This window comes from Asterias amurensis, chromosome 15 (genome assembly GCF_032118995.1).
Source record: "Asterias amurensis chromosome 15, ASM3211899v1".
Lineage (NCBI taxonomy): Eukaryota > Metazoa > Echinodermata > Asteroidea > Forcipulatida > Asteriidae > Asterias > Asterias amurensis.
Genome location: NC_092662.1, coordinates 137,395 through 149,962, shown reverse-complemented (window position 1 = coordinate 149,962; position 12,568 = coordinate 137,395). Strand labels below are relative to the sequence as shown.

The 12,568-nt window shown below is 37.9% G+C and overlaps 1 protein-coding gene across 3 annotated transcripts; it reads left to right on the top strand.

The window, feature by feature from the left end:
- The first annotated feature begins 88 nt into the window (after positions 1-88).
- On the top strand, positions 89-11,529 carry LOC139948190 (endoplasmic reticulum mannosyl-oligosaccharide 1,2-alpha-mannosidase-like). Of its 3 annotated transcripts, none has more exons than XM_071946254.1 (10): positions 89-348; positions 872-1,096; positions 1,559-1,648; positions 3,675-3,861; positions 4,122-4,307; positions 4,728-4,876; positions 5,303-5,679; positions 6,179-6,299; positions 6,803-6,997; positions 7,620-11,529. In XM_071946254.1, the coding sequence occupies exons 1-10, from the start codon at positions 247-249 to the stop codon at positions 7,968-7,970; spliced, it is 1,983 nt and encodes a 660-aa protein (XP_071802355.1). In that variant the 5' UTR covers positions 89-246; the 3' UTR covers positions 7,971-11,529. The 3 variants fall into 3 exon arrangements, with proteins under 3 accessions (XP_071802355.1, XP_071802354.1, XP_071802353.1); XM_071946253.1 differs by having other exon boundaries at positions 1,559-1,684; XM_071946252.1 differs by having other exon boundaries at positions 1,559-1,759.
- The last annotated feature ends 1,039 nt before the right edge of the window (positions 11,530-12,568 follow it).

Below are 12,568 nucleotides of genomic sequence, written 5' to 3'. Positions count from 1 at the left end.
GTATAAAGTCTTTGTTCACTGTGGGGTGTTTTGCGCACCGTGGGTGCAGAGTGATAACCATAATCCCAGACTTGAAATCAAGTCTAGGTTCAACACGTCATCTTCCGGAAACAAACATGGCGGCCTCCACACAACATGTCTCCGTCTAAATATCCTTCGGATGAAATTTTGTTCACGAGATATGTCACAAATTTGTAAGGTTCCTAGCTTTCTGATCGATATATATTTTAGCAGTTGACAGGCAGTATGTATGGATCACAGAATCAGAGGGATTTCATTTCATTTACGGTCGCCGAAGATGAAAAATACGACAACCAAAAAGTACGAAGGAGACAGTCTTGCTGGCGGGTAAGTAAGAACTTAGGCCCTACCCTACACACACATTCAAAATCTAAAAACAGTGTGAAATGTTTGATTATAAGTAAGAACTTAGGCCCTACACACACATTCAAAATCTAAAAACAGTGTGAAATGTTTGATTATTATATTCTATAAAATAATCATATATAAAGATATTAATTAAACAACAATCGTACATTAATTTGTATTTACAGTGGCCTACGAATTGCACACCACATGTTACCTTGTAATGTTAGTTCTATTCGCCCTTTGTAATTTGTATAAATAACGATAATTATAATTCGGAAGTAATAAATTAAATAGCCTGCTATAGACTATATATTAATATAAAAAAACAAAAAACAATTAAAGATATTTAAAATGAATATTTCTAATTCCACTACTAACTAGTGACCCTGACCCTGTTGGGTGCAAACTTCAATCCTCGTACAAAATTCAGAGTGCGCAAACTTGATGGCCAGATTTGAATTTGTTTAAACATAATGTTTAATATTGTGTTCTCAAATCTCAGGCTTGGAAGCAACTGTCTCGGCTACAGCGCGCTATCTTCAATATAATGCTGATGCTGACAGCCGTCTGTGTAGTCTACTTACTAATGATGCCTGGTCCTGGTCCATCGGAGTCGGACATTGATCTATCACGGAATAATAGGATAGGAGGAGATGCGTTGAATCTTGATGATCGTATGCAAGCATTGAACGTCGTTGATGACATCAATGGACAAGTTGAAGACATGGTAACTTTAGCTAAGAATTCACGATAGAATCTAAGTCCTCTTTTTTCAGTTTGTAACATTGCAGGCCTTGATTTTTGTTCTTGAGGGGGCACAGCAATTTTTCCTCTTGTAAGAAGCCTTTCTTTGAGGAAAATTGAAACTTGTATAGGAACTCTGCAAAGGGCACCACAGCAAAAGCACAGGGCACCACTGCAATTGCTGTGTTGGTGCCGTGAGTAAGCTGGAGGCCTGACATGATTGCTATAGACTTGATTTGACCTATACATGAAATACATACAAACAGGTGTGTGAAAGTTTAAGCTCAATCAATTATTGGAGTCGCAAGAAAAAAGTTGGTGAAACCTTTAATGCTTTCACTGTCAGTGGCACTCTACCAACTGAGCTACATGTTTCTAGCCGTTTTTGGGTGGTCTCCCTATTCTGTCACTCTTAATTTTCCCATTTTCTTATTCCCTCTACAAGAACCAAAAGGAAGGACCTAAGCGCCACAAGAAAGGACCACCAAAGCTGAACAGAGATCGAGGAGACGTCGCAGTAAGCTTACCTGTACATGTAAGTGGTGTAGAGATCCCTGGCAGACAACAGCATGTGGGTGATGTATTAGATAAAGTTCCGCTCAGAATCTTTGAATCGCGGGAAGGGGCAGCAGCTGGGGCACTGGAGGTAAGATTTGTTTTGAAAAGGAGTCTTATTTGGAGCATGACGCTGCAGTGTAGTGCTGTCGTAGTGAGTATCCATTTCTTCAGTGCCTCATCTGCTTTCTCTTCTCTTTATCAGGCATGATATTCTCCCCACTTTATTCCCTTTTCTGATTTTCTTTTTCCCTTGGAAAAATCTGGAAAATGTGATTTTATAGGCTGATATGTCTATTAGCATGATAACAGCCTTCACTATGTGTACATGTTGGTTAGCCTGTGTACTTAATGAAACATTCATACTTTTTTTTTCCCCAGGACCAAATATCATGCCTGTCTTTATGTACAATATACATGTAGACCCCCTTGCACAATGCAGAACTCAAGCCTTCATTGATAAAGGGGCACAGGGATTTCTCTCTGATAAGGGGCACTTGTATTGGAACTTTACCCAGGCACAGCAAAAGCACAGGGCACCACAGCAATTGTGGGTTTTTTCGAGGGCGGGGAATGCATCTCCTAAGAATGCGCTCCTACTATTACCAATATTTTTGCAGTCAACTCCTTTGTGCACATTTTTTTAAGTCTCAAAATGGCGGACAAGATAGGCGTGTGTTAGTGCGCTGCGCGTTGTGCAAGGGATCTGTAGGTCTGGGTTTTGTTTTTTTCCCCGGATACTGGCAAGCCCATCAGACTGATGCACTCCAGGTCTCATTAGAATTTGACTTATTGCTATGTTGTACACAAGAAACAGGGCAGATGACTGCATCTGGTGTAGTGTAAAAGCTTACCCTTTTTCAAAAATGTTGTGCTCAGGTTATTTAGTGAAATTACTGGCTTGCTTCACATACATGTGAACCGTTTCACAATAGAGTGTTCTTTCCTTGCACCAGAGTAGTGTATTAGTTAAACTGGGGCTCACTTTCATGAAAGGTGTTGATCAGAACATTTATAAAATATAGCTTACTGGCAAAAAGATGGATTGGCTCCAGTCAAAGTTAATTGTCTTTCGTTGAATTTGTGCTGTTATTATTAGCTGTTCCGACAAAGTATGCAGAACAGCTGGCATCGTGTTATAAATAGTTCAAACATCTGGTTGGGGTTGTTGGTATTGTCATTTATTAGCTGACGACTACCGGTACTACTTTTAGACCTCACAAACAATGTAAGCTCTCAATTCAATTATCTGTATCGGTTTTCATTAATAAAATAGCAGTTTGGGGAGGGTTGCCAACACGGCATTTAATGATCAACCTGAAAGTGAAAAGTCAGCCTACTAAGAAAAAGTTTCATTAAGGGGGCTGAATGAAGGAAAAAACTATACACAAATAGCCATCTTGCGGGTAAAACTATGTGTAAATCTCTTTTGTGGGAGTGTTAGCTTTGAAAAGAGCCAGTGTGTTATCACACCGGCCACACTGGCTCTTTTTCAGCCAACACTCCCACGAAAGAGATTTACACGTTATGGAAGAATAAACCAGCATTTAGGGTTCAGGTTGAAGGTTAGATTTAAAAACAGGTTTAGAGACAGTATCAAAATGGAGATCAGTGTTAGTTTAATTCAGCAGATTCTAAGACAAAATAAGGGTCTCCCAAAGGTAAATGATTATCCCAAAGTCATGATAGATATTGGGGCAACCAGATTGATTGCACTGTGTAACTGCAAACCTGCCTTTATGTACAGTGTATTTAGTTTGTTCGATAACATGATGTCAAACTTGTGCTGTTTTGCTGGTCTGATTTAAATAGTTCATTGATAGTTGTTAAAAATTTCGTTGCACCAAATTTTGTTTTATGATTTTATGTTTCTGTTACCCATGGTAGATTTACACGAGAGCTGCTAAGTATTGACAATCTTCTTTTAGAAAATCTGCTAAGTATGTTAATGTGCATGGCACTCTAATTGAAACAACTGTTTTCATTTAAATTGGTACCCTTTACAGGATAATAGGATGGGGGAGGATGAGGAACCAGTTCTGCACGTGCCAGATGATGGCGCAGCTAATAGAGATGAAGAGGTCAAAGGTCAGCAGGAGTCTGACCCTCATAGAGATGGTGACCCGGATGAGGAGTCCAACAACGAACCAGAAGAAAGGAAGGACGACTCCGAAAGTCAGAGCAGCATATATGGTTAGTTGGTAGTTCTTCCATTTTGAAATATTTTTCGTAAACCTTGAGCAGATGGCTTTTTCAAACACAATATCAATCTCTTCCCTCGCAGGCACCAATTTACAGCCCTGGGTGGAAAGAAGCAATTAAATCATATTGCTCAAGGACACCTGGTTCACGACCCTGATTAGAAACCCACTCTCCAGTGACTAAGCCACCGGACTCTCTTAACCGCTCAGCCATGTCACCCATGTTTTTTGTCCTGTTTTTTTGTCCACCAGGCCCAAAGAATGAGAAGCAAGAAGCAGTTGTAGCCGCTTTCCAGCATGCATGGAAAGCCTATAGAGCCCATGCATGGGGACATGATGAATTGAAACCCATCTCTAAAACCTACAATGAATGGTTCCATCTAGGACTTACTATAATTGATTCTTTGGACACGATGTACATTATGGGTCTGGATAAAGGTAAGCATAGTGTTAGCCAGAGGGGTGTTTTGGGCACCTCTATGAGGAAGTTATAAGTTTTTATTGGCACATTTCTGAAGTATCAGGCCTTGACCTGGATGTCGGGGGGGGGAATTCAATTTGGTGTGCTGATTGGACTCTTTGAGATACCCCAGAACAAAATTGTTATTTCTTCTGATTAATTATTTTTTGAGATATGGTTGACAAACTTTTACTAATAAGCATAAGCTGCTATGTTTGGACATTGGAATCCTGCTATGTTTGGACATTGGAATCTCCAAAAGTAAGGTAATACAGAGATAACATTTACATCATTTCAAAGCTCTTGAAATGGCCCTATTTTTAATAACATAAAATTTAAAGTGTACCACATAGCACAAACAAAGTATTCAAAAATATTACCTTTGACCTCGATTTCAGAGTTTGAAGAAGCTCGGAATTGGGTGGAGAATGAGATGAACATCAAACCCAATGTAGATGTCAACTTATTTGAGACGACCATCCGTGTACTAGGGGGACTACTAAGTGCCTATCACCTTTCAAACGATGAAGTCTTCTTAGATAAAGCAGTAAGTGATAACCAAGGCTCAAGTTCATAGAGCTACCGAAGCACAAAATCTCACTTATACAAAAAGAAACATTATAAGATAAAATTGTATCTGTAATTTAGTGTGTGTTGTTACCAGATCAATTTATGTTGCAAGGTGCTGCAGCACATTCAGCAGCCACTGCCAGAAACACCCTTCTCTTAGCAAAAAGTATATCCGAGTTTTATGGCATTAAACAATACAAAGGACCAAAGTCATTTCGTTCCATCCAAAGGACAAAGCACTAGTGGTTGTGTTGCTTAAAGACAAAAGTGTCATGACCGGGACCCGAACCAACTCGCTGCTGATAAGAAACACCAGAGCTTGAGTCCGGTGCTCTTATCCGCTCATCAACGACATACTAAAAAATCTAATGAAAAATCATCCCTTTTTCCTTTTGTGATCCAGAAAATATTAGGCAACAGTCTACTTCCAGCATTTAACACCAAAAGCAAGGTACCCCACGCTGATGTGAACCTTAAGACAGGCAAGGCCCATGCACCCCGCTGGGGACCAGACAGCTCTGTGTCGGAGGTCTCAACAATCCAGATTGAATTTAGAGAATTAAGTTTCATCACCAAAAACAATATCTACAAAGATGCCGTAGACCGAGTCATGAGTCATCTACATGGGCTGAAGAAAGTGGACGGATTGGTGCCCATTTTTATCAATGCTAACACAGGGCAGTTCCGCCAGCGTGCTACGCTTACTCTGGGCGCAAGGGCAGATAGTTACTACGAGTACTTATTAAAACAATGGCTGCAGACTGGCAAGAGTGAACAAATGTAAGTCTTTATTAAAATAGCATTGTGTGAAATAGAATTCTTTGAACATACTGTTGACGTTGTTATTGTTAAAAGGATATGTTGCTTTAGGATCAGGCGCTTTGGACTATAAGTGAACAAGTAGACACTCGGTTCAGCTCTAAGCATTAACGTAACTGGAAGAAATCTTGATGCACCTCACAAAAACTGAAAAATACCAGGGACGAAAGAAGGCAAAATGGAATAGGTTGGTTTGAGGTTGGATTTGAAAATGTCTAGGGTAGCAGCTGTTTTAAGTGAAGGTGGTATAGGGCATTCCATAATGTTGGTGAGCTGTGTGAGAAAGCGTTCAGGCCCTGCCACCTTGATACCCTACGAGGTGTTGTGGTCGTGAGTAAGTTTTGGGAAAAGAGCGGAGAGATCTATGAGGTTGATGTCGGCAGAGTATCTTGGCGTTGTTAGTTAAAGATAGTATTATTATTATATTGACTTAAACAGCAGATTTTTTTTAATATGACAGATTTAAAGAGGATTTCGAAGCAGCTATGACTGGAGTTAAAAATCGCTTAACAAGACACTCAGGTCCCAATAATTTAGTCTTCGTGGGTGAACTTGTGAATGAAGCCTTCTCACCCAAGATGGTAAGTTAGCCACAGTAATGTTAATACTATATAGACATTGATGGCTGGCCGCTGTTAATGGACCTCACCGACTGTTATTGCCTGATTATTTAGGATACCCAGAACTCTTGCCACCATCTCAAACTTGGCCTATGAGGCTCATGCAATATGAACATAATTCCCCCCTTCCCAATTTTGCAGAAAGTACTCCGAAATTGTTCCATGTTCTGATGGACAAATTGGAAATCTCCCTGACTATGGAAACCTTGTCCCTATGACGTTGAATTTATCTCCCTGATTGTTGTACAACCTATGAAGTTGAATTTATCTCCCTGATTGTTGTACAACCTATATAGTTTAATTTATCTCCCTGATTGTTGCACAACATTTCCCTGATTGCAAGCTGCAAGCGTTGGCAGTTCTGTAGTACGATTGTAAAAGTTCTATTTACTGAAAGTACAAACAATAACTGATTGTGTCATTGTTTAGTTACAATCTTCTCCTTGTCATTGGTTACCCTTTAGGACCATCTAGTGTGCTTCCTCCCTGGTACCCTTGCCCTAGGATATCACAATGGCCTTGATGAGTCATATCTGGAGCTTGCCCGTAGTCTTGCCCATACCTGCTATCAGATGTATGCACAGATGCCAACATTCTTAAGTCCAGAGATTGCACATTTTAATATGCTGCCTGGCACAAAGGATGATATTCAAGTTAAGGTGAGATTTTTATGTATACATGATGACATCACTCTTACTGACTTAAATCTTTAAACAAGTTCCTTTGGTTTTACCTTGATTTTGGGGGAAAATACTATTAAGTAAGTAAGGTTTGCATTTACACCATGTAAGAAATCTCTTTTGTGAGTTGTGGTGGCTCTGAGAAGAGTTTTGATCAGTAAACTCATACCATCTTTCTCCAGAAGGAAGCAGTAAAAGGAATTCATACATGGTGTCACCGCAAACCTTACTTACTTAGTAACTTTATTTGATTGATCAAAGCATCACAGCATGTGACAAAGCAATCACTGGATTTAGTCTGCAGAACGTAAAGGTCTTATACACGATTGGTGGAGCTGACAAAATAATCTTGGACAGTGTTCATGTTTTGTGTCATTGATCACATTCATGAAATACACAATCTGTGAAAATTTATGCTTATTAATCAGTTGCAAAATTTTCAGTATTTAAATTCATTGATGTTAATTTGGTCGTTAACACCAGGATCAGCTGGTACGTTTTTGGGGTAGATTTTCAGATACAGTTTTATGGATTATGATTTCATTTGAGGGAAATATTTCACTGAAAATTTAATTGATAATTTCTTCTCTTTTCATTACAGCCCGCTGACGCCCATAATCTCCTTAGACCAGAGACTATAGAAAGCTTCTTCTATCTTTACCGCATCACCAAAGACCAAGTATATAGAGACTGGGGCTGGCAGATATTCCAAGCCTTTGAACGCTACACCAAGATCCCAGAGGGCGGTTACTCCTCTATCAGTAACGTCAAAAATCCTGATAAACCCTCCTTCAGAGATAAAATGGAGAGCTTTTTCCTTGGAGAGACACTGAAGTACTTCTTCTTGTTGTTTAGCGATGAGCCGGACTTATTACCGTTGGATAAATATTTATTCAATACGGAGGCACATCCTTTTCCTATTCGGACTATAAATGGCGCCATCAAACACTAGTATGGCAAGTAATTACTTAGATTCAGTAACAAATTTATTTTTAAAGAGGCTATGAAATGTGAGATTTCAGACCTCGCTCTGGTGTAGGCTTGAGTACATAGTAAAAAGCAAAGCTGTGATGAGCAGAAAGGGTTGCTTAACAAAAATGTTTTTGCTTAGCAGGAACTCGCAAGGAAACCAGTCATGATACTTAATAATCTAGTGGTGTTTTTCACTGGTAACCTGCAACCTGCTTAGTAAATCTTGTGCGACGAAGTGTTTCCAGCGGGTTTGTGAGATTGGCCTCAGAGAAAGAGATACCAGACATTTAAGTGAGGTGTTGTTTAGTCATTCATGTTGGCGCAATCTAAATTGTCTTCTGTTGATGTGTGCTCAAAGTGCCACAAAGGTGGAGTATGGAATTATGACTGAAATTTGTACACAAATAATGATTGACTATGCCAGTAGTTGCTGGGATTTGAGTCAGTATGGGTAATTTAGTTGCTCAGAGCCATATTTTCTTCTGAATTCAACTAAGACATTGTGGATCTTTTTCTAAAGCTGAAAATTATTGTCAGTGTAAAATAAGTATTCTTTGACTGTCAGTAAACTCTTAGCTGCAAGGGTTTTTACTGCCGATTGTTGTCTTGACACACAGAATTATGAAAGCTACTATTAAGCAGAAATGAGCAGGGTACCAGTCACAAATTGTACATATGACATGGTAGTTTGGCTGGTAACATTATTCTGGTAAGGATAACTTTGTTGTGCTGGTAAGCATAACTATGGTTTGCTACGCTGCTTTTTGTGCTGAAGCAGCTCTATGAAATTGGGTCTCATGTGTAAATGTGTTTGCAGAAGCACAAAAATTCTGAGATGAGAGATTTGCAACATACAGTTCACCAGGTTTTTTTTGGTCACATGTTTGCTGAACGCCATTTTGGGTCCGATGTGCTGTTGGATCCCTTAAACTGTAAAAACACAGAAAGTAACACCTTGAAACAAGGCTAAGTATAGTATGAGTCGTACCATAGAGAAAGGACCCTTTCTTTATGGTCGTACAGTGATGGAAAACTTTTTCTGAATGCAGACTTTTTAAAATCTACCTGGTAAATAAAAAATGCTGTAATATTCTTCAAATTTATTAGGTGATGCTCTTTGATCTACTTTTCTAGTGCTAAGGAGACTGTTCACAAAAGCTCATTGGAATCTTTAACTCCAGGGGTTATTATTATTATTATTATAAGATGGACATACTATCATTCCAATGTACCTTCTAAGATCTGGTTTCAGACTGTTAAACCCCAGTATTAATCATTTACACTTTAGGGTTAGGGTTAATGTAAGGATTAGGGTTTGGGCGTAGATAAGGAAAATACACTAGGAGTGTCGGGACATAGGGATGTCGGGAACAGAGATTTCATGAAGTGTAACGATTTGTAAATGTTGAAGGTGGTGTGACCACAAAAAAAGAATTCTCTGTTTAGTGTCTAGCTAGCTTTTACCCTTTAAGGGAAATAATGCATTAAAGTTTGATGTTTTCCTGCCAGTTTCTACAAAACAGACATTCCATTTAGTATCCATCTCATTTATTTTAATTTGGAAATCTCGCTTGTTCAACAATTAACAGTCACAATAACGAATAATTCATTTTCAACAGTATGGCATTCATGTCAATTAAGATTATTCAAATTTATAAGGTCACAATTCAAAGATAACTCAATTTCCCCAAAGCTAACAGCAAGGGTCTGTCAACATTCAATGTCATCAGTGTTGTAAATAGGCAGTGCAAATTCAACAGAAGAATGGTGGAAATGTTGTCTTGAATATCCATTAATGAAATAGAATGTCTGAAACAAAACTAATTGAGAAGAATGAAATCATGTGTGCTCAAAAACGATAATGAATGCAATGTAGCTGAAAAGAAGAGTTTATTTTTTGCAGAAACTGGCCAGGAAAACCTATAATGATTTACTCTGAATACTGTTGTCACTATGAGCTGTCTGCTTTTAAAAGTCAAGCTCATGTCCAGCTTTTCCTTATGTATTATAATTGTTGGAGGGAATAGTTAGGACTGTTGATTAGCTATCTGTATTTTAAGATAACTGATATGGAATAAAGCTATGGACATAAAGCTGAAGATGAGCAGAGTATACTGTTCGAAACGTCGTGACCAAACCGGCTCTTTTCAGAGCCACCACTCCTTCAAAAGAGTTTTTACCCATGGTTGTACCCGCAAGTTTACTATTAATATTTATATTTATAGTTGCTCTTATTCTCCACACCATGCAAAGCTCCAAACACCATTTATGGACATAATGTGAGAAATGTTTGAGGCAAGTCTATTTGCCCCAACAGTCAAGAACACTTAACATTTCATGTCTTCTTGGCTGGTAACCCATTACTCCTAAGTATGTATTTGTTATGTGCTAAGCAGATCTAGGAAATCGGCTCCAAACCTAGACCGCAGAATATTCACACAATTCCTACTTAGAAAAAAAAGTTATGCCTTATTTTCAAAAATTTTCATGTCACATTTATAAGACAATACCTCATTGTATTTTGAAAAGTTGGCTCTTGGAATTTTACAATTATTTGTGGAAGTAAATTTTGTACAGGATGTTTTGTTTTTGTGCAATAATCAGTAAATCGTTGGTAGTATTTTATAATTGACACACATAAGAGTAGACAGTTGCACAACAATAATGCAATAATGTGAATCTACTGTAGAGGTGTTTCAGAAAAAAAATCAAGACCAAACTACCAGTTTGTAGTTTCTGATTCAATTCAATTCAATTAAAAAAACTTGATTAATCCTGGAGTAGGCAATTATTTATAAAAAGATCTACAAAATATCTATATCCTCGGCAGTAGTCCAAGTTTTCATTTTTTATTTTTCGGTATTACATCATTGATCATCATTTAAACCATCAACACTGCTGTGACTATTTTATCAGCTCCACAAAAACTGTATAACACCTTTGTTACATAGAACTTTTACTTTTGTTTTTGTATTTCTTGGTAAGGTCGACACTAATTATGTTCTTTTAACTTGTGGAATAATCATTTGTTGTTGTTGTTAGGTTTGTATTCACAACAAAATCAAGTTTATTAATTTTTGTTTGTCACAACATTGTCAACACAATATCTTTTGAACATTTTTTTTAGCAAAATAATTGATGAAATATTGTAAAACTGCAAATAAGAAATGATATGTCCATAAGTAAACAAATTTATTATTTTGATCTTTTCAGATTGTAGGTTTTTATTCACATTAATACCTTAGATGAGACACCGTAACAGGGCTCATTTTTATGCTTTACGTTAATATAATATTATATTTTTACAGATTACATGCTTATATGCACTGTGAAGCCTTTTGGATGTTTCGTTCTAGTTACCTGGTTACATATGGGGTTGTTGTCATGGTACATCCACAAAAGTAATGTTTTCTAGAATGTTGTATATATATTTATACATCGGGTCTGTTGGGCAGCATTTGCATAACTACAACAAAAATGATGTGAATAATATGCATTTCAGTTGTTAAGTAAAATAATGAATTAAATTAGAAAGTTGTTTTGTGAACTTTTTGTGTAAGTTTCGCTGTTGATAGTATTTCTGTTTGTTTGTCATAGTTCTTTGACAACCAACTCACTGTAGCCTATTCCTCTGAGCTAGGGTATAATGTTTCAACAAATTGCTTACTTAAAGGAACCTTTAAAGAAATGATTCGATATCGCCCAACTCACAATTGGCCAGATGGCTCAAGGGGAGGGCTACACTTATAATAACTTATTTCAGTTGTCGACTCAAATCAACTGTCACCAGGGACCAATGCCACCATGGAGGTGATACCACCTACTCTTGTGGTTCAAACAGTGCTACACCCCCTTCACAGTCCAAAAGGATGAGCCATTGGACCCTTTCGGTACAGAAAAAAAAAAAAGTTCACAGATTTATAAATAATTTACAGGGTTTACAGAAGGTAATGGTGAAAGACTTCTCTTGAAATATTAGTCCATGAAATGCTTTACTTTTTGAGAAAACGGTAAAACAGTATAAATTCTCGTTAACGAGAATTACGGATTTGTTATAAACACATGTCACGACACGGCGAAACGCGCAAAAACAGGAGTGGGTTTTCCCGTTATTTTCTCCCAACTCCGATGTCCGATTGAGCCTAAATTTCCACAGGATTGTTATTTTATATATAAGTTGTGATACACGAAGTGTGGGACTTGGACAATACTGTTTACCGAAAGTGTATAATGGCTTTAACAAGATAAGTTGGGAAATTTTTGGGGTAATTTTTTAAATAAATTTTTCTATAATTTTGTTTCAATTCTTCACACAAGTTACAAATTCCATCAATTGACCTATGATCATGCAACCACTGCCCGCAGTGCCCCCACTCCCACCAAGATCCCAGCCCCACCCACACACAGCCACCCCTTCTGCTACAACCTCCAAATCAATCATGCTACAACCATGGAGGAAGAAACCACCTCCCTCATATCTTACTCATTATCCCCTTTTCCGCAAAAAAAAGTAAATAATTTTACAAGTTAATTATAGTTATACCTTTTTGCATGTAAAAAGTGACTTTTTAATAAGGG